The sequence below is a fragment of the Protopterus annectens genome, chromosome 6.part0 (genome assembly GCF_019279795.1).
Source record: "Protopterus annectens isolate FY-2018-M chromosome 6.part0, PAN1.0, whole genome shotgun sequence".
NCBI classification, from domain to species: Eukaryota; Metazoa; Chordata; order Ceratodontiformes; family Protopteridae; genus Protopterus; species Protopterus annectens.
In genome coordinates, this window is record NC_056737.1 from 315,674,108 (window position 1) to 315,700,574 (window position 26,467).

Sequence of the window (26,467 nt, forward strand, 5' to 3'; positions counted from 1 at the left end):
AATGGATGGATACACCTCCTCTCCTTTGTTACTTTCACATTTATTTTTGAGGTCTGAACATGTGGAAGGCATTGTAGTCATACACGGCCAAGGTGCTCTGTGTGGCCATGAACCAAGGCTCGTTGAATGCACAGACAACAGCATCTTCCAAGGTAAGGACAGCCTCCAGGGAGTGCAGTTTCCCATTTAGAATCCTAGCATTAAGCAGCATAACCCTGAGTTTGTCTGTAGTAGAGCTTTAAGTCAGAAGTTTGTTCTTTTGGTATTGCCTAAAAAATGACTATGGGGAGGCAAGCATCTTTGCCAGTATTTCAAAGCCTAGAAGAGGAGACAGGTGAACACCATCTCTGGCAAAGTAGGGTGGTCTGTCGCCCATGTCTTCCCAGGCTGACAGATATTGGCTCCCCCTGGATTAACACCAGAAGCTAAGCCAATTTTTGAAGTCAATCATGTTTTGTTTATACTGTAACATCATCCTGGATGAAGGTAGAATTCTGCTTAGGGCAAGGCTCATACCTGCCTGGGACACAATTTGAGAGTTCAGTCATGTCTCTCTTCATATAGTCCAAGGAGGTACATCAAGTCTTTCACCCCAACATATACTATGGCAGAGTCATAACGGTAACTGTTGTTCACTGACTTGAATGTGTGGGTGATTTGACTGATACTGGCATCTGACAGGCAGCTGACCGTGACCTTCCTGTCCAGCTTGGTGAGGGGGGCATCTGTTTGTCTCACTATGGAATCTCCTATGACCAGGACATTTAGTTTTGAGGTGATCTACCTTAGGGGCTTATTCTCACTGGTATGTGTGTTGTGTGTAGTAGACTCTAGTTGGGCTCTAGTATGTGTGAGTTGTTTGCACTTGGGAGGTCTCTGGTCTTTTGGTAGGCTCCTAGTGAGTACCTCCGCATATGTGGGTTTGTGTGTTGTGACTTTATCTTGTGTGAGAGGAGAGGTGTGTGTGCTGACAACCTGTTTGATGTCTTGTTTGTTATGTGAGAGGATTGATTCCAGTTTCATAGTATAGTTGCATCTCTCACATACTGTATTTGTTTGCTGTAGGAGCAAATGATTGCCAGTATACATAAGACAATTACTACTGCTTCAGGATGCCCATGTCAATCAAGCTGTTTGGAGAATGGTTGGGAAAATGATTTTCCACTGTAGCAGGTTAAAAGTACAGTTTTGTACCTACCATAAATGTAGATGTTCGAGGATTCCATTGCTGCAGTCCTGACTATTGGGTATAGTCCGCGTCCAGTCGGCCCGAATACCAGAGTATAAGGCTGACGTCGGTCAGGGCGCATTAGACTGACGTCAGTACGTCAGGGTACTAATGCGCATGACCGACGCCATATCCTCAGTCTTTTCTTGCCCCAGATGTCAGAAGACCCTAAAAAGACAAGTCCCAAAACAACCTGCACCAAAAACATGCACAATATATACAACCATATATATACAAAAAAAAAAAATAAGCATGTAAACTCACCTACACAACCACCCCTAAATACAGAGGGGAAGGAGGGAGGGTAAATTGGACTGCAGCAATGGAATCCTCGAACATCTACATTTATGGTAGGTACAAAACTGTACTATGTTCTTCGTCTTCCATTGCTGCAGTCCTGACTATTGGGTAGAATCCCAAAGCAGAGGTAAGGGAGGCTGGCAAATTATAAAGCAGTAGGAGCTGACAACATGCCTTGTAAAACAGCTGTGGCAAAACCAGCCCTAGACTTAGAGTAGATAGGAAGGTGATAATGCCTAGAGAAAGTATGCACTGAACTCCAAGTAGCTGCTTCCAGAATATCCTTAGTTGCCACCCCTTAGAAATGCTGTTGAAGTGGCAGTAGCCCTAGTGGAATGAGGCCTAATCCCAGCTGGAATCTCCTTGCCATGATGGGAATAACAAAATGCAATGCAAGAGCCAATCCACCTAGAAATAGTTTGTTTTGACACAGGCTTGCCCTGAGAACTCAAAGCAAAAGAAACAAACAACTGCTGAGACTGCCTAAAATCCTTAGTCCTGCTTAAATAATAACGCAATTGCCTGTGTACATCTAAAGTGTGCAAAATCTTTTCCCCTTTATTTTGAGGATCTGCAAAAAACGTAGGCAAATGAATAGTTTGGTTTAAAGCCACACTAGAAACCACCTTAGGCATAAAAGAAGGATTAGTGCGTAATGATACCCTAACCTTATGGGAAATGAAAAGGGCTCTACTGCCATAAGGGCCTGCAACTCAGACACCCTTCTTGCAGAAGTAATAGCCAACAGAAAAGCAGTCTTCCATGACAAATATTTCAATTCAGCAGTAGCTGCAGGCTCAAAAGGTTGTAGAGTAAGTTTTTCCAACACAAAATTGAGATCCCAAGCAGGAGTAGGAGCTCTACGTCGGGGTCTTATATTCTTTGCCCCTCTAAGAAACTGCTTGAACAAAGGATGCGAAAACAAAGGTGGGTCACAATCATAGTGAGCTGAAATTGCTGCAGCATGAATCTTTATGGAAGAGAAGGACAAACCTTTGTCCAATAATTCAGTAAGATATTGAAGAGCCACGCTCAAATTAGGCTCTGAAATCTCCAAATTCTTTGCTGTACTCCAAAATAAAAATCTCTTCCATTTTTCTGCGTACACTCTCCTTGTACTAGGTCTTCTAGCTTCCATAATCACATTTAAAACTTGTTGAGGAAGTTGAGACCTGCTGTGTTTCAACACAGAATATGCCAGGCTGTTAGATGAAGAGAGAGAAGCTTGACATTGAGCAGATGACCGTCCTGCTGAGACAACAGATGAGGAATCAGAGGTAAAGGCCATGGAGGCTTCTTTACCAGACTCCGCAGTAGTGGGTACCAGTGTTGCCGAGGCCAATCTGGAGCTATCAAAATCATCCTTGGCCTGTCTTGTCTGACCTTTAATAGTACCTTTGGAAGAAGAGGTAGAGGTGGAAAGGCATACACATGAAGGTTTTTCCAACTGAAAGACAGAGCATCCACTTTCCAAGCTGTGTGATGAAACCCCTTTGTGCAATACTTTGGCAGCTGGTGGTTTAGTGGAGAAGCGAACAGATCTATGTCTGGAGTTCCCCATGACACTGTCAGTTTCTGAAATACATGAAGATCCAGTTTCCACTCGTGGGGATCCATGATTTGTCTGCTTAACACATCTGCTAAGGAGTTCTGTGCTCCTGGCAGAAACCTTGCCTGAAGAGTTAGTTGCAAGCTTAGCAGTCTCCCATAAAATCATTGCTTGCCTGCATAGAGGATAAGAATGTGTTCCCCTTGCTTGTTGATGTACCACATGACAGTTGTGTTGTCTGTTAGAATCAACACCTGCCCTGGAAGAAGTAACTCCTTGAAAGCCATTAATGCAAACTGGACTGCTAACATCTCCTTCATGTTGATATGTAGATGCTGTAGTCTGGCAGGCCACTTGTCTTGTATCCACTTTCCATTTAGATGAGCTCCCAAGCAATGTCCGAGGCATCTGTCGTTAGAATCTGACTTGCCTCTGGCCGGGTCACAGAGAGTCCCTTGTTTAGGTGACATTCCTGAGCCCACCACAAAATTCCTTTTGAATGCAAGGTATTATTTGAATGACAGTGTCCAAATCCTGGCAGTGCTGTGTCCATACATTTTGAGATACCATTGTAGCTTCCTCATATGCAGTTTGGCATTGGGAAGCACCAGAATACAAGATGCCATGAACCCTAATGCTTGAAGGACTGTCCTTGCAGTCAGCACGGACTGATGAGATAGTTGATGGAAGTAAAGTGACAGACTCTTTTGTTTGTCCGGGGTTAAAAAGGCCATCTGGGCTGCTGTATTCAGTCTTACACCCAGAAAGCACATGTCTTGAGAGGGTACTAGACTGGACTTTATTTCGTTCACAGAATACCCTAGGCATCTTAGCACTGCTATAACATATTCCAGATGCTGTAGAAGGTCCTCCTTTTCTTGAGCCAGAATCAGGCAGTCGTCCAAGTAAGGATAGATTTGAATTCCTTGAAGTCTGAAGTAAGCTATCACTGGAGCCAGAACCTTTGTGAATACTCTGGGCAGTAGATAAGCCAAAGGGCAATGCAGAGAACTGATAATGAGAATTTCCAGCTCGAAACCGCAGATACTTTCTGCAACTTAGCCGTATAGGCACATGAAGGTAAGCTTCCTTGAGATCTAAAGTTACCATCCAGTGATCTTTGCCCAGCAGAGGTAAAAGCTGTTGTAACGTCAACATCTTGAACTTGGGAATGTCCAAAAACGTGTTGAGGAGAGATAAATCCAAAATTGGTCTCCACGTGTTCCCCTTCTTTGGTACAAGGAACAGGCGAGAATAAAATCCTAGGCCCCTCTCTGACACAGGGACTGGCTGAATGGCCCCTATGTGAAGTAACTGTAAAACTTGTTTGTGAGCCTCTTTTCTTTGCAGAGGAGGAACGTCTGGCATGCCTTTGAAAGGGGGCATTGTATGGAAATAAAATCTGTAACCGTGGTGAATGATATCCAACACCCATTTGTCTTGAGTAATTAAATCCCAATTTTCTTTGAAAAGAGACAGTCTTCCCCCCAAAGGAGCTGCCAGACGTGAATCTGCTGGCAGCTGAAGAAACAGGTCATTGGGTCTGTTTACGAAAGGACTGACCCCTGCCCTCACCAGAAGTCTGAGCAGGTGAACTCCCTGTTCTAGGCCTAAAAGAACTTTGAGCCCTGCCCCTACCACGTCTAGACCTACCCCTAGACTGAGAATCATAAGCAGGATATGTCCACCCCTTAGCAGGCCAATTTCTACTAAACTGGTGGCTGCACCTGCAAAAATCTTTAACAGTTTGCATAGACTTAGCTTTGTCCTCCATTTTCTTTAAAACAGCTTCCACAGGCGAACCAAACAACACATCAGACTGTAAAGGAGCATCCAAAATCCTTGTCTTAACATGCTCAGCTAAATTCTGATCCTTCAACCAGGCATGCCTGCGAAGAACAGAGCTGGTAGCAGCCACCTCGAGGAGGCCTGTACAGCATCAAAACCACATTGCAAAGAATGCTTACCCACTTGTTCGGACACATGAACCAAATCCAGCAACTCTTTACACTCAATACCTTCCGCCAAAGCATCCACCTTAGATTTCAATTGTGAAAGAAGGTAATTCTGATATTTTAACATGTGAAACTGACAATTCAAAGCTCTCATGGCTAGAGTGGAAGAAGTATACACTTTCTTTCCCCACCTATCCAAAGCCCTAGCCTCTTTATCAGTGGGGACAGGATTTTTAACCACAGAGGCTTTTACACCCTTAGGCCCCTGGGAAATAGTTTCTGGGTCCGCCCTAGGACTCTTAAACAAATATTTATGAGCTTCGGGCACCCTATAATACCTATCAGGCTTAACAGGAGCAGGAGGCAAAGAGTCAGGGTTCAGGGAAGCCTCTGCAAAACATCTTCCACCACATTCAACACAGGAGGAATAGCTAAAGGCCTATGCTGGGGTAAAACAAGAACTCCCTAAGCCTTTTCCTGGAGTCAGAGTAATCCTGGCCTTCCCATTTAAAGTGCTCCCTCATGGAATGCAAAGTCTCTGAAAATGAGAAATCCTCAGGTGGAGACGCTGTAGGAGTGGAATCATCCACATCAGAATCAGAATAGGTAGGATACTCCTGCAAATCTTCCACAGAAGATTCTGAAGCCTCAGAACACTGTTCAAAACCCTCAAACTCAGATTCCACCCTAGGCCTCTTATCAGGCGGGGGCATAGAACCCCTAATCATAGTAATCAAATCTTCTGCCATCTTAAGCATATGTTTCTTAGGTACAGAACCTGAAATGGTAGGAGAAGCCCCCACTGAAGCTGAAGTAGGCCTACCTCTCATAGAAGTTTTGGTAACAGAAGGAGAGGCCCTAACTACCTTGGGAAGAGAGGGAAGAACAGTCACCAGAGAAGCCCCCTCAGCCTGGCCTACCTCCTGAGAAGGCACATCCTGTAAGAGTATAGTTTCTGCCTGGGACTCCATGGAAACTCCTGGCAAAACCTCCGGCTCCACTGAGCCTTCCAAAGAACCGGCGTCCGGGACTGCCGGTTCCTCACCCTAGGCTTCACTGTTTTATCCTTACGCTTCTTGGATGAAGCGGCGGAGCATCCGGCGGCATATTATAATTGCAACGCTTCCCAAACACTAACCTAGCACAATCTAGCCTCCTCTTAATAGTGCGCTTGTTAAATCTAGCACAAGAGCGGCAACCAACAACGTCGTGCTCAGGCCCTAAACAAGGTATACACAATGTATGATAATCCCTATGCGGTATCTGTTTGCCACAAGAAATACAGTTATTCACTTTTTCTGACATCCGGTTAAATACTGAGGCAAGAAAAACCAAAATGTTCCCAACGGGTACTTAGCCAACTCTGTTTCGGTCTGAAACTCGGTTTGGAAAATCTCAGAACGCCAACCTGCACTCGCAAAATTGCTTCTGCATCGGACCATGCGGCAAAAAAGACTGAGGATATGGCGTCGGTCATGCGCATTAGTACCCTGACGTACTGACGTCAGTCTAATGCGCCCTGACCGACGTCAGCCTTATACTCTGGTATTCGGGCCGACTGGACGCGGACTATACCCAATAGTCAGGACTGCAGCAATGGAAGACGAAGAACATCCATGCATACTGTTAAGGAGTGGGCAAGTTTGATCAGCTTTTGCTCTAGGGTTGCCAAGGGTACTTGTTCTATTGAGGATTAGGGATTAAAACAGTGTGGCAATGTTGCTGAAATTCTATTGAGGATTAGGGATTAAAACAGTGTGGCAATGCTGTTCAGTGCTCAGCTGAGTTGCCCACAGTGCAGCGGGGAAGCCTAGGAGGGTTCCACTGACTGTTCTCTAGGGAAAATGGTGCATCTAGGCATTTGCATCTATACAAGGCACCCCAACCTCAGCTGCATGATCCGCAGCTACAAAATATGTGAGGCTTAAATACAAGCAAGAATTTAAAGAGTTTTAACACAAACTACCAACAGGAAAGCCCCACACGGAGCCTTTTTCCAGCAATCATCAATGCAGATGTGTCCTGAGCTACACAACGTCTGGCACAAAGGTGCAGGAAGGCCCTCAATGTATGATGGCTGATTTTAGTGCTCAAGTGATGCCAAACAGTCTAGATTCAGCAAGTCTGAAACTAGCCTATACTATTTAAGGCAGAAGTAGCAATGATACAAAAGTGCAGAATGAAGCAGTCACAGCAGCAAAAAAAACAGCAAAAATAAAGCAGCAGTTCAATAAAACACAGTTCACAAAATGCAATACAGGCTTAAATTATACTTGTTTTTAGAAGATTTTGAGTGGATGCCTTGGATTTCTGTTCAGATGTACTCCAGACCTCTGACAAAGAACACCAAACTCTGAGAGCTCCAGTAAACTGTGTAGAACCACAAACCTTCCTAATGTAAAATAACTGGTTTGGAGCTAAATAAATATGCCGCCAAATACTGCTAGTTAAGTTAGGAATACAATTTCTGAGCTTCTTGCACTAATTAGCTGAATGTTATTCACTGTCTGTAAAGGAATTCTTTTCTAACTGAATCTAGTCAAGACCTCTTAAAACTCCAAAAGAACACAAAACTTAAAACAAATGTAATATAAGAAAAAGATAAAAAAATAGAAGTAACCAAACCTTAAATGAAAAACTTTAACTCAAAGACAAATGCAGGCAGAGAACAGCAAAGCAAGCAAAACAAGCACTCCAGTTAAATAAAGATGTCTCCAAATCAAAAAGGTTAAAACTGGTGTGTGCCATCCCAACATAAAAAACACATTTGAAGTGAAAGTTTATTTAGGGATTAACAGAGAACCACACAAACATATTTGGAAATGGAAATTATACCATTGCACAAAATGCTGCAAATTTATCTAGTAAGGCATTAAACAGCACTACTTAAGGAAAACAAAGATTTTCAGCTTTTTGCTGGCTCAGTAATGTTACAGGGGCTCTGGCCCTGATTATGCTCCAAATGACATGGTGCAGACTAGTGGCATGAAAGCTACAGAAGTCAACCTTGGTGGGATAGGAATAAGTGATCAACACTCTCTCACCCATCTGAGATATGGTGCTTTTTGAATGTACCACTACAGGACTGCCTCCTGGGGGAATAGCCACAGATGAGTACCCCATGTTCAAAACAAAATGCAGGACTTGACTGCAACACCAGCCAAGGAGCACATCTCACTCTAGTTAAGCATAACAGGTGTAGCAATACACAACCAGCCTGGGCTTAGCACAACAAAAATGGGAACTGCTTTTTTAAGCTAACCAGGGTCAAAAAAACACCCTAATGTTCACTAGAAGTGAACAATCCTTGTCAATTGTCTTCCACTCTTGGTGTACTCTGATGATAGAGGATGATGTGCATGAAGAGGAGATGGTGTTATGGGGCTTGATAGCCGTGCGGAACTAAAAGCCAAAAATATTTAAATAAAGGGCTTCATAAATTTTTTGATTTGTGAAATGACGAAGAAAGCAACCAATGAACTTAAGAAACAGGTGACAGCCTTTCTGTATTTCTGTACTTAAAAAAAAAATGAAGCTATAGAGAAACTGTATTCATTGCAGCATCAGATGTAATCAAAACTTATTTCTTACTTTCTGTCTGGTCTGACTGTTCCTCCTCGGACCTGTAAGAGGGGAAAATGAGAGCCTATTTATATGCTGCCATCTTCCAAACTGTACAAATATTAAATGTTCTTAGAAATCTAAAGGTTAATCGGCAATGACTGTCAACCAGAAACATATATTCAATGAAATGAAAAAAAAAACAAGATGTTTTTGAACATTTCACTTGTGCAAACAAACAAATCCGATGTGCCATAACTTAGCACAACTGGGGGCAATCATGGCCCCCATAGCAATACCATGTATTTAACTGAAGAACTTCTCTTTATAACAATTGCTGTGTAAAATTGATTGTAAAAATCCACAAACTAAGTTAGTATCCAAATGGGTGAAGTCAAGGTTGCTAAACAAACATTCTGCAGTCCAAAAGCTCCAAGTAGGATGACAGTATGCAAATTAACATCTTCTGAAACTAAAAAACATCTGAGCTGATTTTCAAATTCCTTTTTTTAATGCCTTTATTAAATTCTTACAGAGTAGACAATTACAAAGAAACACATACAATAGTAGTAAAGAAAATAGACCACAATAATCATTTTTTCATTTTCATTCATTATACACATATACCTTTAGATATGCAATACCTGCAAACGGTCAGTTGTAAGCAGTCTACCACCCCAGTAAACAAATGTAAGACAAATAAAAAAATATATTCTTTTACAATTATCATTAGCTCCATTAAGTAAATTACTCAATTCCTGCCTTCTCTTATACCTCCTTCTGAATAAGTCTGCACGTATTGTTCTCTCAGATTCCATTTACTTCTATGCAATTTGTTCCCTCTCTTTTCTAAGGATCCCCCCTCCAGTTTTTTTTTTATCTGCTTTTCAATATTCAGCACTTCAGTTATAGCAGGTTTAGATTTTGTTTGCCATTTTAAAGCAATCACATTTTTGGCACTAAGTTCTAACCATGTCTGGTCAATTCGAATCTCATATTCCAGGTCAAAAAAACATTTCCTTAGTTACTACCATTTATTCCCAATATTTCATACAAGGTACTCTGTAAGAAACTTTTAAAATCTGCCAACTCATAACATTACCCCAAAAATGTTCTCAATTACCTTTCTCCTTCCCATCATACCTCCAGCGTTTGTTAAATCTCTGAAGTCTGCTTAGAGTATAAAATATACATGCAAATACTTCCAGGCAACATCATCAATCTTCTGGACTTTGTTGCAATATCTGGAAGCCATACAAATATCCTCTCATTGCGCTTTTGTATACTACCTTTCCATTCTCTCTTCCCTATCTTTTCTAACTTCCTCTAAATTTTTACAGTTATGCAGTATTTTATATACCCTATTGTCATTTTTAACTGCAACTTCTGTTCTACACTCAATTAGAAACTCTACCAGAACTGATCTTTCCCTTTTTTATTTCCCTATACTGTGCTGTCAGTTCCTGATTGGACAGAAGGCAGCCTCTAACCTGCAGTTCAAACTTCTGTTTGGTTTATCCCACTCTATTCCTTTTCTCTCTAGTTATTTGCTCCCAATACATGGTTTCATACATTAATTTTCTACAGTAAATTCCAGCCCCACCTATTTTCTATACCCCTTACTTGCAATTATTCCTATTGGTAGAATCTCTTTTCTCCATTCCTGCGTTGGCTTAGTTCTTAGAATACTTTGTTACTTTAAGTGTTTGTTATTCACTTTAAGGGCATTCAACTAAAATCCCACTCCAGAGCTGCATTACGGTCAAATTAGGCCCTAGGCAGAGTAATAGATTGGGCACCCCTCCAACCCGCCACCATTCCAGTGTCCCATTGGGGACTTTACAAACCTGACTGCAAGAAAACAAATTAGACCTTTAATAGTAAAAATGCAATTTTACCAGCAGGAAGAGCTGATTCTGCCAAACCTGTGGCAGAAAGGCAAAGTACTAAAAGTGAGAGACAGCAGAGTGTTTATGGAGAATGACTACTCACTGCACACCAGGCAGAAGAGGAATACATGTATTCAATTATATAGGGCATGCAGAAAACCAGGCATGAGATTCAAAATGCTATACCAGCTAGCCTTAAAATATTTTTCCCTGGAGGAACAAAAAAATTTTTTGTGAAGTACATGCTAAGGAAGAAATACAAAATTAGCCTTAAAATACTTTTCCCTGGAGAAGCAAAAACATTTTTGGTGAAGTACATTCTACGAAAGAAATACAAAAGTTTGTCCAACAGAAAGGGAGCTGTGAAACAGGAGATTCGGCCTCTTGTTCGTCTGGTAATAAAGACCACAGACAGACTGTGCCAGTGAAACTTTTCCCAGTCTTAAAAATGGAAAATGATTGAGACAGAAAAAAAAGCACATAAGTTGACTAGAAGAATCAAGAGTTAACTGGAGATGAAACAGAGACAGGGTTTGGGAGATGGAGATGAACAGGAATAAAACAAAGAAATCTAGAAATATTGGACTTTCTTAAACTTGTAGGGGACTCTAAAGCACATGCTCTACTTTGTGTCATTAATGTTTGGAGATTCAAATCAGTAACCTGGAACCTGACAAATGTGGGATTACAAAGCAATAATTATATTTGTGAAATATGACAGAATAAGAAAATCTGGAAACACTGGACTTGTTTGGACTTTGTTAAAACTGTAGGGGACTCAAGCATATGCCCTATGTCTTGCCCATTAATGTTCAGAAAAATACACAGGAGAGGGGAAGAGGAGAGAGTTAACGAAGTAAAAATAGAAGTTATGTTCTTACCATAACGTTCCATGTTAGTTGTCTTCTTCTCGCCTTCTTTCTTGCTGGATGGGTTCGGAGCCGACCTAAAAGCTCGAGTTGGTTCCACCGGCTCAAGGCTCCCCCTATATCCCACAATGCTAGGCGGTATTACCTCAGATCTCGTTTGTAAGCTATGCCCAGCTAAAAATAACTCCAGAACCACTGGAAAAGGGAAAAACCCACCTCTATAAAAGGAAGGAAAGAAGGTGACCTGAGACCTGAAGAAGGAATATATGCACAGAACAGCATATACCTATCTACAATAGAGGTGGTAGAAAGAGAGGTCACAATCAAACTCCTCTAGGTCTGTCCAGGCTAGGGGAAAGAAGGCGAAGAAGACAACTAACATGGAACGTTATGGTAAGAACATAACTTCTATATGTTAAGTTGTCAATCTCGCCTTCATTCTTGCTGGATGGGACTAGCACCTTGTCCCGGGTGGCCAGACTCTTGAGAACAGTGGAACCAAAGTTAGCTCTATGTCTAGAAGCTAAATCCAACTTGTAATGAGAAATGAAAGTGTGAGGAGTAGCCCAAGTAGCCGCTGCACAAATGGTGTCAATAGGCAGCCTGTCTTGGAAGGCTATAGAAGTAGCCAAGGCTCTGGTGGAGTGAGCCTTAGGTTTGTTAGGCAGCTTTTGGTGTCTAACTTCATAAGCAAAGGAAATCAGAGATGTTAGCCATCTGGAGAGTGATACTTTCGAAACTGAAAGTCCCTTCCTGCCTTCTGCATAAGAGACAAACAATTGGTCAGTTTTCCTGATCTGTTTGGTTCTATCCAAATAATACCTTAACTGACGATGAACATCTAGCCAATGCAATTTTTGTTCAGACCTGTTAGAAAAGTTAGGAAAAAACACGGGGAGGTCAATGCTTTGATTTAGGTTAGATACAGAGGCCACTTTAGGTAAGAAGGATGGATTGGTGGACACTCTGTCTTTATGAAACAATAGATACTGCTGAGTGCATGAAGTTCTGAGACCCTTCTAGCTGAAGTAATGGCTACCAGAAAGAGAGTCTTCCAGGATAGCAATTTTAATGAACAGGAAGCTGCAGGTTCGAACGGGGGAAGAATCAAAGATGTGAGAACTAAATTAAGGTCCCAAGAAGGAGGAGGATTTCTTATAGGAGGTCTGAGAAGAAAAACTCCTTCAAAAAGCTTTGCAAAGCTTGTGAGACATGATGGCAGAATCTGAGATGCCCACATGAAAGTTAGAAATAGCTGCCAATTGAACTTTAAGAGTAGAAGGAGATGAACCTACATGGAAGAGTTCAGCTAGAAATTCAAGGACTATTTGGATGGAAGCAGTGAAAGGATCTATGTCCCTTCCTTGAGCCCAATAAGCAAAACGTTTCCACTTACTAAGATAAATTTTCCGAGGGGAAGATTTATGGGAAGCTATCAAAATATCTCGAACAGAGTGAGATATTTGAGGAAGCCTGGCTAAGGTTGGAATTGGAGGAACCAAGCAGTGAGGTTCAGAGAGGGGAGGGAGCGATGTAATTGACCCGATTGATGGATCAAAAGATCTGGAACTAGGTCCAGATGCCAAGGTCGCTCCAACAGATAATGATGTAGAAAGGGGAATCAAACCTGTCGAGGCCAGTAAGGAGCAATGAGGATCAATGAGGCCTTCTGAGCGATAGCTTTCTGTATCACTTGAGAGATTAGTGGGAAGGGAGGAAATGCATACAGAAGTCCCCGGGGCCAAACGTGGACTAGAGCATCTCTGCTGGGCTGGCCTGGTAACGGGAATAGGGTGAAAAAATCTCTGCACTTGCTGTTTTGGGGAGTAGCAAAAAGGTCGCAGCAAGGCTGACCCCACTTGAGAAAAATTTTCTCCAGAATAGAATCTTTCAGAGACCACTCGTGAGGCATGAGAATAGCTCTGCTCAATTTGTCCGCGATTAGATTGGACTTCCCGGAGATATGCGTTGCTATCAGAAACCGCTGAGAAGAAATCGCCCATTGCCACAGTCTGAGTGCTTCTCGACATAGGGGATAGGACCTGGTTCCGCCTTGTTTGTTGATATACCACACTACAGACATATTGTCCGTCTGGATTGCTATCGTTCCCAGGGGAAGAGAGTTTTGAAGGGCTTGCAACACTAAAAGCACTGCTCTCATCTCTAGAACATTTATATGCAAGTGGCATTCGTCTGGTTGCCATATGCCCTGGACTGTTCTGCCCTGATAATGCCCCCCCACCCGATCAGGGAGGCGTCCGTTGTCAGAGTAGCAACCGGAGGGGGAGGAACAAAGGGTCTTCCCAGTAAGAGCTGAGGGGAAGAAACCCACCAAAGAAAATGATTCTTGCATGCTTGCGTAATCATAATGGTGTGGGACATCGGAAGTTCCTGGTACGACCACTGTGTGAAGAGCATCCATTGCAGGATTCTCATGTGGAATCTGGCTAATAGAAGTAGAGGGATAGCAGCCGCCATAATCCCTAGTACTTTCAGAACTAATCTGACTTTGGTTCTGTTGCTGTGGAAGAGAAAAGAGACCAGTAATGAACTAACCTGAGCTGGTAGAAAAACAACACACCTCGATCGCTGTAGCGGCAAACGAGATCTGAGGTAATACCGCCTAGCACTGTGGGATATAGGGGGAGCCTCGAGCCGGTGGAACCAACTCTCAAGCTTTTAGAGTGGCCGAGTCGGAGCCGAGGTCGGCTCCGAACCCATCCAGCAAGAATGAAGGCGAGATTGACAACTTAACATCAGTTTTTTTCTTAACAGTGGCATATGATTTTCTCTGCATGTTATAAAGTTTTTTTTTTAGTTATTTTTAAGTGTAATGGGATACTACATGTAAATACCTGGTTCTGTATATTTTTTGTTTCCTTTTCCCTTCTTTCTCCTCTGTTTAGTTTTAAGAAATGTAGGTACTGCAATGTAAAAAAAAAAGAAGTAGGGGGGGCATCTGGTTAAAAAAGCATGACAAAAGAAAAATTAGTATGCTTTTTATCATCCTTGCAAAAGGGAATGACTATGTTAGTTTTATACAGTAAGTTTTGACAGAAAGCAAGTAAATGAAAAATAATATTGAATATTATAGGGTCTTTTTTTTCTAGTAAACTATCCTTCATCTGGTTCTCATGTCACTAGCAAATAGTCTGATAAAAAGAAATGGCTTGAAGAAAATTGTTTCTGAAAGCATTCAGATGATTCCCAGCTGGGAGAGCTATAAAGATGAGGCAAAACCAGACAGCACTTAATAGAATCACAGGTGCTTTACCATGCTTTTTAGCATGGATAAACTTTCTTTCCATTTATCTCAGGTCTGTATGTGTGGCTGTCAGTTTGGAATTTATGTTCCTATTACAGATCCATAGGTGTGTACTAGGCTAATGGCCCTGGAGCCTTTACATGCTTAGCCCATTAATGGGTAAAACTTCAATATTTGAAGATGCACATAGCTTTGTGTGTTATTATTAAGTTAGTAGATTTTAGAGAAGTATTGGGTGTGTGTGCGTGTGTTTATTTCAGGGTTGTCAATAAAACAAAAAGTTCTGCAAGATTTAACATAGGCTCAAACGAAGATGACAAGAAACAGTTTTGTAAAGGGTTAACCTGCCAAACAGTGCATGTATGTAACACAAAAGCTGGAACTAGATACTTAACGAAAAAGCTGTTGTACATAAAAGGTGAGAATAATAAATCGCTCAAGAATAAGATTATTTCTATAATGTCTTTCAATGTTAATGGTCTAACAGATAAAGCCAAAAAAAGAAAGACTAGTGAACTACATTAAAAAATAGTGAGTGCAAATAGCTATGCTGCAGGAGAGACACTTGGAAATAATTGAACATGTGAATTTGATAAAGACAGGTTTTCAGGATGGTTATTCAGCAGAATACATGGAGGAAATGAAGAGAAGAGTACTTACATTAATTGCAACAGGAGCGCCAATAGTAACAGAAGAGGGTGGGGGGGACAGTTAATGGTAGATTTGTAATATTAAGGGGCTATTAGCAAGGGAGGAGGATTACACTGGTATGTATTTATATTCCACCGAAAACTGCTATAAAGGAGCTAAAGAAAATTCTGGGAGAAATAATCAGCGTTCAGCAAGGAATATTACTTACAGGTGGGGACTGGAATTTGATATGCAACAGTAAAGATGTGTCTGGGGGGCCCAGAAGGGAAATATAACAAAGGAGGGTAGATTTTTAAAGAAATTTATGAAAATATTTGGCATGGAAGATGTGAATTCAGTACTAGGAATTTGGAGTAAAATTTACATATTTTCCAAGATACAAAAACTGGGCTAGGCTAGACAGAATTTACATTTCACAGGAACTTGTGCATTTAGTTGAAGGTCTTGATACGTACCCAATAACTATTTCAGATCACGTGCCAAAAATAACTAAAATAAAAACAAAGGGTAATGAAATAAAAATGAGATACTAGCACTTTACCACCTATCTGTTGAAAAGAGATGACTTTAAGGAATGGGTAGTAGAAATTAATGAGCTATTAGAGAAGACAAACGTCTTATGAAAGCATAGCTAGGCAGTGGGATAAAATTAAAATGGAATTTAAAAATAGGGTGGAAATAAAAGAAAGGGAGATATGGTTAATAAGAAACAAGAATTATTTAAAGGGACTGACGAATATTAAAGTATTGCAAAATAGGGGGACTCTCACAGAACAAGAAGAGGAGCAACTACAGAATACTAAACAGAGAATAAGGGATTACCTGGATAATATGCATGACTTTAGAAATATTGCTGTTAAGCAACTGTCTTTTGATGATAACTCCAGAGCACAAAAACGTTTAGCACAACTCAGACAACAGAAAGTAGAAAAGGCTGTCAACAAACTTAGGGAGACTATTACAAGGAAGATAACTAGGGATCCTGTAGAAGTATTAGAAATATTTCAGAAATTCTACGAACGTCTGTATAAAGCAGAGAAATATGGAATCAATAAAAGGTACAAATGGAAATGTTTATGGAAGAATAAAATATGCCAAGGATAGAAGGAGATGAGACTCAATTACTAACAGGATAAGAGGAGATGAGATAAAAATGGTGATGTATGGCCTATCTACAAGAATGTCCCCAGGATTAAATTGTATTCCTTTGGAAGTCTGGAAGCTAGGAGGGAAAACTGATGAAGATCTGGAAGGTTTTGTTTAACAGAATTTTAAGAGGAGGAGAAGTATCAACATCCTGGAAGAAAGCAGTAGTAGCTGTACTACCTAAAGAGGGTACAGATCCATCAGATCTAGCTTCATACAGCCCCATTTCAATATAAATCATGATTATAAAGTGCTTAAGTCTATAATGGCTAAAGAAATGGCAAAAGTGATGCCAAATTGATAAATATGGATAAATGTTTTGTGGAGGGGAGGCAAACATTTGACAACATAAACAGAATTTTAAGAGGAGGAGAAGTATTAATATCCTGAAGAAAGCAGTAGTAGCTGTACTACCTAAAGAGGGTAAAGATCCATCAGATCTAGCTTCATACAGCCCCATTTCAATAGTAAATCATGATTATAAAGTGCTTAGGTCTATAATGGCTAAAAGAATGGCAACAGCGATGCCACATGGATAAATGTCGTTTTGAGGAGGGGAGGCAAACATTTGACAACATAAACAGAACAGTGATGATCCAGAGGGAAGAAGAGTCTAAGAAAATACCACTGTTGCTGGTGGGTTTTCACACAGAGAAAGCAAATGACATAGTAAACTAGGACTTTATGAGCAGGGCAATGGAAGCATTTGCATTTCCTGAAAAACATTATAAGGTTGATAAGGCGGATATAGGAGGGATCGGAGGCAAAAATTAAAGTGGGTGGGGTCCTCTCTGATAATTTCTGCTTGAGCAGAGGAACCAGACAGTGGTGTCCTCTCTCCCCTTTGTTATCTGCATTATATTTAGAACCACTGACAAAGAAAATAAGGGACTCAGAAATTCAAGGATATAAATGGTATGGTAGTCAAGAAAAGCTGGCTTTATTTGCAGATGACATTATTTTATACCTGATAAAAACAGAATGAGACATTATAGTGTTGAGGAACATTTTGAGACAGTTTCAAATCTTTTTGGGATACAAAATTAATGAATCTAAAACAAAGGCAATAGTGGTAAATTACGTACCCACACACAAAATGGTTCAGCAATATCCGTATTGATGGGGACATGAAGTACTTAGGAGCATGGATTAAATGACTTTGGTGTGGCAGCTAAGGATATGTGGAAAGAGACTAAAAAGATAATACAAAAAAAAATGAGAAAATGGAAGTTTTGCTATACATATATGGATAGTAAGACACAAGCAGTCAAAATGTTTTTAGAACTTTTAGTCTTATACACAGGTCAGGCATATTTTTATCAACCAGAGGAGAAATTGTGGATAGCAATTAATAATGAGCTGTAGGACTTTATCTGGGAGGGGAGGATGATGATAAGCTGATTCTTCCAGTAGAACAGGGCAGATTGGGATTACCCAATTTGAATGGGTATTCCACAGCTACATAGTTAAGGCCCCTACACATAGCACAAACAAAAAACTATAATTCAAAGTGGAAAGGGATGATGTTGAAAGGGGGGGGCTCAAGAAATAAGGAGAGACTGGGATTTTGGATGCAGGCCTTTAAGAAAAATAACAATTATAAAAAATATTGTATCCATAAAGTAGCAGAAGGTATTCTACGTACTAAGCTAACACAGGAATGTAGAAAGGAGATTCTGTTGATAGGGATGACTGCAATTAGGGATACAGACAACAGGCAAGAGGGCCTGGAATCTATTGGAGAAAACTGAAAGTAACCAAGCAACTGGGAGAAAATAACTAGAGAGGTACAGGTAACAGAATGGGAAAAGGCCAAGAATTTATTTGGACTGCAGATTAGAGATTGCCTTCCCTATCAAGGATTGATATCAGAGTATAGGCAAAAATAAATAAATGGGGGGAGCTAAACAAAAGAACAGCACTGATAGTGTTTTTAGTAGAATCTAGAACAGAAGCTGTCATTAAAAAAGAATAATTAGTACAGCATATAAACACAGTATATTACTTTCATGAAGTAGCAGAAAGTACTCTGAAAAATAAGCCAAAACAGGAATAGAGAAAGGACACGAGGGTAAAAAAATGGAGCTGGAATTTACTGCAGGAAAACAGCAAAGCAGCCAAGGTACTGGGAGCAAATAACTTCAGAAATAAAAGTAACACAGTGGGATGAGAATAAACAGGAGTTTGGCTCTTAACTAAAAGAAACTGATGAGATTTTAGGCAAAAAAAAAGGGGGAGAGCTAAGTAAAAGATCAGCTTTGGTAGTGGCTCTAGTGAAGTCTAGAACAAAGAATGCTGTTCAAAAGCAGTGTATAAACTAAAAATGCTGTCTTTCCGCTTTTCCTGGTTAGGGGTCGCCACAGCGGAACTCTGGTCCGCTAATGACTGGCAGTGAATTTTTATGATGTCGAGTTGCCAGCCGGGCACCCAACCTTCAAAGAAGGGACACCCACACACGCACAAACCTACCTGCTTGTCTTTTCAAGTTCACTTGACTGTGGGGGGGACATGCAGACTCCACAAAGAAGGTGCTCCAGCAGAGAATCGAACTGGAGAACCTCTTGCTGTGAGGCGACAACGCTAACCTAAAAGTAGTGTATAAAGTACTGCTTGATAACTATACAAAATCAGAGGTTAGCAAATACTGGGAACAGATAACAGAAAGATAAATTATATAGCACTAAAGTGAAGAAATCTTTAGGGCTCCCAAATAATCAACAAATTCTAGAATGTTTAGAATTTTTGTATGGAAGTAAACTTTAAAAGACATTTCTTCAGACAGACAGGAAAAGCTGAAGATGTGATGGGAAGAGAGAAGAAACTGAGAATGTTTTTTGGGGGATGTAATGACTTGGAGGATTTTAAACTTTGCCTACAGGATACATTAATAGAAATGTTGGTGGAACAAATGGTAGTAACTAAGGAAATCGTTTTTTTGAAATGGGATTTTGAATCTCAGTTGCAGAGGCATAGCAACACCTTATTAAATGTAACATTAGTGGCAGACAAAAAAAGCAATTACTAGAAAATGGAAATCAAAATCTAAATCAAATAAAATAGAAGTATTTAACACTGTAAATGAGATAAAAAGAACTAAAGATGTAGTCTTTAAATAAAAGGAAGAAGCACATTTAATAGAGATAACAGGAACTGTGGGAACATGAATTATACACAGGTGGAAGAGGAGTAAAGTTTAAGGAAAGGCTGAAATTGAGCAATTTATGTGATAACTAAGTTAATGTAAACTGTTAAAAAGAAAACATATGCACATACACACCACATGACTGTGACGGAAGCTGTTATTATATTCAAGGTAAAACATGCCTACATGTTATCAGTATTTGACACTATTACTTTAAGGGCATACTGCAGTTACAGTTGCACCTGTTCATTTCTTTTTATATGCAGTTTATTATCCTAGCCTGTCTAATTCAACTGGCTATAAATCCACCAAAAACCTTTTAAATAACTTACCCTAGCAACTTAAAAGGGTCACTGGTCCACAGCTTGCTACTTTAAACCTTTCTTCAAAAGGTACTACCAATTGCAATTTATCATTTTAGCAGAGCAAATAACTGAAGTTGCTTTAATTAAAAAGCTGACAAAAGTTGCAAAGTCTAATTTGCTTTTCTTATTAATCGCTGAAAAATTAATTTTGATGGTGCTGCATGCTGTGCTTGCAGTACTGCAACCAAAGTCTTCTTAAAACACAAAGTCTTGTTGGCTGTTTACTGTTGAAATCAAAGTCTGGTTTTTACAGAGTTTTGCAGGCTATATGCTGATGAGGAAATATACATTGCAGAAAAGTACTAGATTAATTCTAGCGCAGTTACTGATAACTTTTTTATAACAGACAACACATATTATACTGTTACAGTTTTTAGCTTTAATGTACAAGGTTTACTTCATGATCAGTACGGATAATAATTCTCCTACAAGATACCTTGGAACAAGAGTGTTCCTACAAATACTTCTAACACAGTTTAGTTTACAGTCTTTTTATACTCTTATTCAGGCACTTTCGATCCTGTTTTTCTTCTTTTTAAGGAACTTTTGTGGGAAAGCATGTAATGTCTGTTTTTAGACTTTCCTGTTGTTTTTCTTGTAAGCACTTCTGCTGATGCAAGAACACACACAATATTTGCCTTTCAGAATTGTTTTCCTGCTGATTCTATGAGAAGGCATGTCCATTAACAAAAGGCTGTAAGGAAGCATCTGTGAGAAAATACATCAAACTGTTCTGCTACTGATATTGATAAAGCATGTATATTATGAAAAAGCATTCTGTCAGGAAACATCCGTTAACAAATGTTTCTTGTTTTTTAAAACACCACTAACCTTAGCCAGGGTTATGTCACATACTATGGATGCCCATTTTACATTGCTAAGCTCTACTCCTACATTTAAGTAAACCTTTTATTCTATGCTTTATCTTTCAGCATATTTATAGCAGATTTGATTTTAATCTTTTATTCACTGTTCAACACACACTAACAATCTCTTATTATCAACTTATCCTAATAAGGTTTTACATTTGCCAATATGCTGTGTATACCGGCATTGCATTCTGTTACTATGACCTCTAATGGCACCCATGCTGTATTAACACAGAAAAATTTACCAGTCAACAGAGAGGCAGACAGCCAGGCTGCTTACTGTAGATGGTTGAAAAGTCTCTGTAGTCACTTGAGAAGCTAGTAAAACAAAACTGGCAGTTGCAAAGTCTTGTTGGCTGTTTACTGTTGAAATCAAAGTCTGGTTATAACACAGAGTTTTGCAGGCTGTACGCTGATGAGGAAATATACTTTGCAGCAAAGTACTATATTAATTATAGCGCAGTTACTGATATATAACTTATTTTTGTAACAGACAACAAGTACTATACTGTTACAGTTTTTAGCTTTAATGTAAAAGAGTTTATTCACGATCAATACATATAGTAATTCTACAAATACCTCTAACAACTTAGTTTACAGTCTTTTTTGTCTTTTTTTTCTTTTTTTTTAGTCAGTCACTTTAGATCCTGTTTTTCTTCTTTTGTAAGGAACTTTTGTGGTAAAGCATGTAAGGTCTGTTTTTAGACTTTCCTGTTGCTTTTCTGAGAAACCATTTAATATTTACTTGTAAACACTTCTGCTGATGTTAGAATGCATCAGTCTCCTCCCCGGGACAAAGGGAGAGAGTGAGAACAGATGCAATACTTGCCTTTCAGAACTGTTTTCTTGCTGATTCTATGACAAGGCATGTCCATTAACAAAAGGCTTAAGGAAGCATCTGTGAGAAAATATGTCCAACTGTTCTGCTGCTGATATTGAGAAAGCATGTCCATTGTGAAAAAGCATTCTGTCAGGAAGCATGTCCATTAACAAATGTTTCTTTTTTTTTTTTTAAACACCACTTATTTTAGCCAGGGTTATGTCACATAGTATGGATTCCCATTTTACATTGCTAAGCTCTACTCCTACATTTAAGCAAACATTTTTATTCTATGTGTTATCTTTCAGTGTATTTACAGCAGATTTGATTTTAATCTTTTAATCACTGTTCAACACACACTAACAATACCTGTTAGTGGCAATATGAAACCACAGAGATCTTCTAATATTACATTATGTTGGAATTTACTGTATCAATGGTTCTATTGTTAGCAATATAGTATTTTACACATACCATCTTAATCACCCTGCCTCACAGCAGTCAGTTTTCAAAAACAGCTTATTTTCCTCATCTTATAATGCTGATAACCGCTCCTATCATTATACAGTCTATTTGTACAACAATGGAAAAAGGGGTTGTGGATAGATGGATTCCACAATGGCCACAAACAAACTACTTTTTTTTAAATTCTATCATCACACTAATATTTAAGCATAAGAAAAGAGATTAATAAGGAATAACAACCACTTAACACTATCCTCACCATTTATATCAACCTTGTAGACTATTTTTCTTAATTTTTCTGTGCCCTTATTAATAGTTCTGCTCTTATTTTGCTTCTGTGCCTGTGTATGTAAACAAGTCATCCTTGACGGTAACCATACACTTTCCAAACTACTAGAAAAGTTCTTAACTATCTCAAGATTTTAAAATAAATGCTTTTTTGATGATAAACCTAGAGCAACCAAATTACTTGGTCAACATTTGAGGCAACAAAGTTAAAAGGATGATGACTACAATTAGCAATCATGAGAACAGTGGAGTACAAATCCAGGGCAAAATTATTAATGTAATGATTAATTATTACAATACACTATATAAAGGTGTACAGGTTGAGAGCAAGAAAAAAGTAGCAATATGAGTCACTTACAGCTTCCTCAATTAATGGAAGTAAAAAGAGGATTATAAGCATTGAAATTAAAAGAAACTGAAGTTAAAGAAGCAATGACAGATATGAACACAGGGAAAATTCCATGAAATGAAGGAATTTCAACAGAAGTTGAAAAAAGAACAAATGTGAGTTACTGAAAATCTGGCTAATATATTTTAATAACAATTGTGGGTGCAATGTGCCTTTGACATGAAAAGAAGCACAAGTGACAGTTGAGCTGTACTAAAGGAGGTGAAATATCCTCTTGAGACAGGGTCTGATCCATCTCAATTCTGAATTATTACTGCAAAGTCTTTATGAAGATTTTGACAAAAAGAATAGCAAAATTATTTTCAAGAATAATTGATCACAACCAGTGTGGGTTTATATAAGACAAACATTTGACAGCATTCACAGAATTTTTATGATTCAAAAGTATGCAGTGTACAATAATATACTAATGATAAAGTCTGGAAGCTGAAAAAAAGCATTTGAGAGAATGAGTTGGGAATTTATGAAGAAATCATTTAAGTCAACTGGGTTTCCACAAAAAAAGGACATTAGTATTTAACATCTAGAAAGGAGTTCAAGCTAGATCAAATTATGGTGATGGTGAGCTGTCTAAAGCATTTAAGTCTTACAAAAGGAATTATTAATGGCAGAGGTGTCCACTTTTACCATTATTACTTGCTTTAAATTTACAGCCCATTAGTCAGAGAGTCAAGGCAAAAATATCACTGGATATAAATAGAGAAATACAAATGAGAAAATAGCCCTTTTGACAGATAACTTTTTAGATGTTAATCTGAAATATGATATAAAAATTATATTTGATAAACTAAAATATCTTAGAGGCAGAGCAAACTATAAAGTAATGAAGCAAAAACAAAGGCTATAAAATGAATAATGTCCCAACACTTGACTTGGTACAGAACTTCCCTTTTTGTAGGGTCATAACAAGAGGAGATACTTGGGAATTTAGCTAAAAAAAGAAGTTATGACTTACCATAACATTCCATCTATGTTGCTGATCTTCACTAATCCTCGACTGTGGGCTTGGTTCCGAGCCTCGGAACCAGCACAGCCATTTATTTCAGCTCGAGCCTTCCAAACTCTTGAGCTAGGCTTTACCTATAAGGCTCCTCTCAAAATTACCTCAGATCCAGTTTGCCTAAAATAGTGGCAGACAAGCTGAAAATAAGAATAAGAGACCAGATATGTGTCCATAATTTGAAGCCAGTTCTGGAAAATTTTGATCCACTAAGAGTCTTAGTCTGGGGGAAGGAGGGAGGGAATGTCGAGGATTAGTGAAGTTCAACAACACAGATGAAACATTATGGTAAGACATAACTTCTTTACCTGATGTTTGTCAATCTTCACGTAATCCTTGACTGTAGGACAGAGTCCCTAGCTACCTGAATCTTGGGAGGTTTCACAGAAGAATATTGCTAAACACCATCCAAATGAATGATGCCTGTCCCCTAGAGACCTGATCCAATTTGTAATGAGTGATGAAGGTATGAGGAGAAGACCAAGTGCCCACTGCACAAACATCATCCAAAGAAGCTTTGGCATAAAAAACTGCAGAAGTTGCCACCGGACTAGTTGAGTTTGTTTTTACTGGGCATGAAAGGTCGAGCCCTTTGGACTGACAGATAAATGTAACACAATCTTTGAGCTATTTTGCCAAGGTAACATCAGAAACTGGGTTACCTAAGGTAAGTGAGGAAAAATCAACAAATAGTCAGACTTTCTAAAATCCTTTGTTCTGTGGAGATTAAAACATAGCTGTCTGTGGACATCTAATAAATTAAGTGAATACTCCCCTTTATTGGAAGAATTAGGGAAAAAAGACCGGTAGTTGAAGTGTCTGATTGATATTAGATTCTGAGACTACCTTCGGTAAAAAGGATGGATTAGTCCTAAAGGAGACCCTGTCTTTGTAAAATATTATGTAAGGCGGATTGCAGGACAAGGCCTGAAGTTCAGATACCCTTCTGGTAGATGTAATAGCCACTAAAAATAAAGTTTTCCAAGTCAGAAACTTTAAGTCACAAGTAGCTGATGGTTTAAAAGGAGACAAAGTAAAGGACTGAAGAACTAGTGTTAGATCTCAAGGAGGAATGGATTCTTTAAATGGGGTTCTTAACATGAGGGCTCCCTTTAAAAAGGCTTTACAAAGCTTGTGTGACATAAGGGATGACCCACCAAACTCCATATGGACGTTAGAGATTACCACTAGATGGACTTGAATTGTTGAGGTAGAGAAACCAAATTGATAGAGGTTAGCTAAAACGTTCAAAACTTTATGAACAGGGGTTGTATAAGGATCAAGTTTGTTCATAAGGGCCAAACTTGTGAATTTTTCCCATTTACTTTGATACAGTTTCTTAGTTGAAGGTTTGTGATGGGCCACAATGATTTGATGGACAGGAGAGGAAAGGGAAGGATGCCTGACAATCATGGGAATTGGAGAAGCCATGCTGTGAGCTTGAAATGATGGAGGTTTGGATGAACCATGCCCTCTGGATGAGATAGAAGATCTGGAGCTGGGTCCAGTATCCATGGTTTCTGAAGATGATGAGGCCAAAGGAAGGGAAACCAAACTTACTGAAACCAAAAGGGGGCAAGGACGATTGAGTTCTCCAAACATTTGGCGTTCTTTAGATACTGGGATATCAAAGGAGTTGGGGGAAAGGCATAGAGAAGACCAGGGGGGGTGGCAATCATGAAGAACAGCATCTCTGGGAGTCTCCCGATTGGGGCAAAGTAACTGCGGCACTTGCTGCTTAGAGGGGATGTTAAAAGACTGCAGCAAAGTTGGCCCCATTGAAGAAAAATCTCTTTTGTCACCACAGGATTGAGAAACCACTCGTGAAGCATCAGTATGGTTCTGCTCAATTTGTCCACTATCACGTTAGAACTCCCCGAAATATGTGTTGCTGTGAGAAAGCGGTTGGAACAAATCACCCATTGCCAAACTCTGACAGCTTCTCAACACAATGGGTAAAATCTGGTTCCCCCCTGTTTGTTGATACACCAAACAACTGATATGTTGCCCATTTGAATTGCTACTGTTCCTAGAAGAAGGGCATCCTGAAATGCTTGCAATGCTAACAACACTGCCCTCTCATCTCTAGAATATTGATGTGCAACTTGGCCTCCTAGTTGGGATGATGTGCATTGGACTATCCTTACCGGAATGCCCCTATCTGGGAAGCACCTGTGGTCACGATGGCTTGGGGTTGCTGAAGGATGAATGGACGACCCAAATGAATCTTGTTGTGGAGTCACCACAAAAGATCCTGTTTGCAGCGATTGGTAATCAAGATGTGGGGAGACATTGGCTGATCTACCAGAGACCACTGGGAGGCTAGCAACTATTGTAAGATTCGCATGTGATAACTTGCTAAGGGAACTAGAGTAGTTGAGGCTGCCATCGAGCCTAATGCTTGTAGGACTAATCTATCTGGAACACTTTTGCTCTTGATAATTTGGCTGACCTGAGAGCTGATCATTTGTAGCCTTTCCAGCGGAAGTGACGCAATTCCTGCAACTGTGTCCAACAGGGGTCTAACAAATTCTAGTTGTAAGGGTTGTAAATTTTACTTTTTGTAATTTATTGTGATGCCTAGAGATATTTAATCACTCACCTGTTCTATATAATGCCTAGTGGTAGAGGTGAGGAGCCAGTCATTGAGGTATAGAAAAACTCGAAATCCTTGCAGTCGGAGGTGAGCTGCTACT

General features: G+C 39.6%; 1 protein-coding gene across 2 annotated transcripts in view; it reads right to left on the reverse strand.

The window, feature by feature from the left end:
- ZFYVE26 (zinc finger FYVE-type containing 26) overlaps positions 1-26,467 on the reverse strand; it is a 3,506,023-nt gene that overhangs the window by 1,142,973 nt on the left and 2,336,583 nt on the right. For both annotated transcript variants that reach the window (XM_044074068.1, XM_044074069.1), the window contains one exon: positions 8,624-8,655. In XM_044074068.1, coding sequence (XP_043930003.1) covers positions 8,624-8,655 — 32 coding nt within the window. The remainder of the gene's footprint in view (positions 1-8,623; positions 8,656-26,467) is intronic.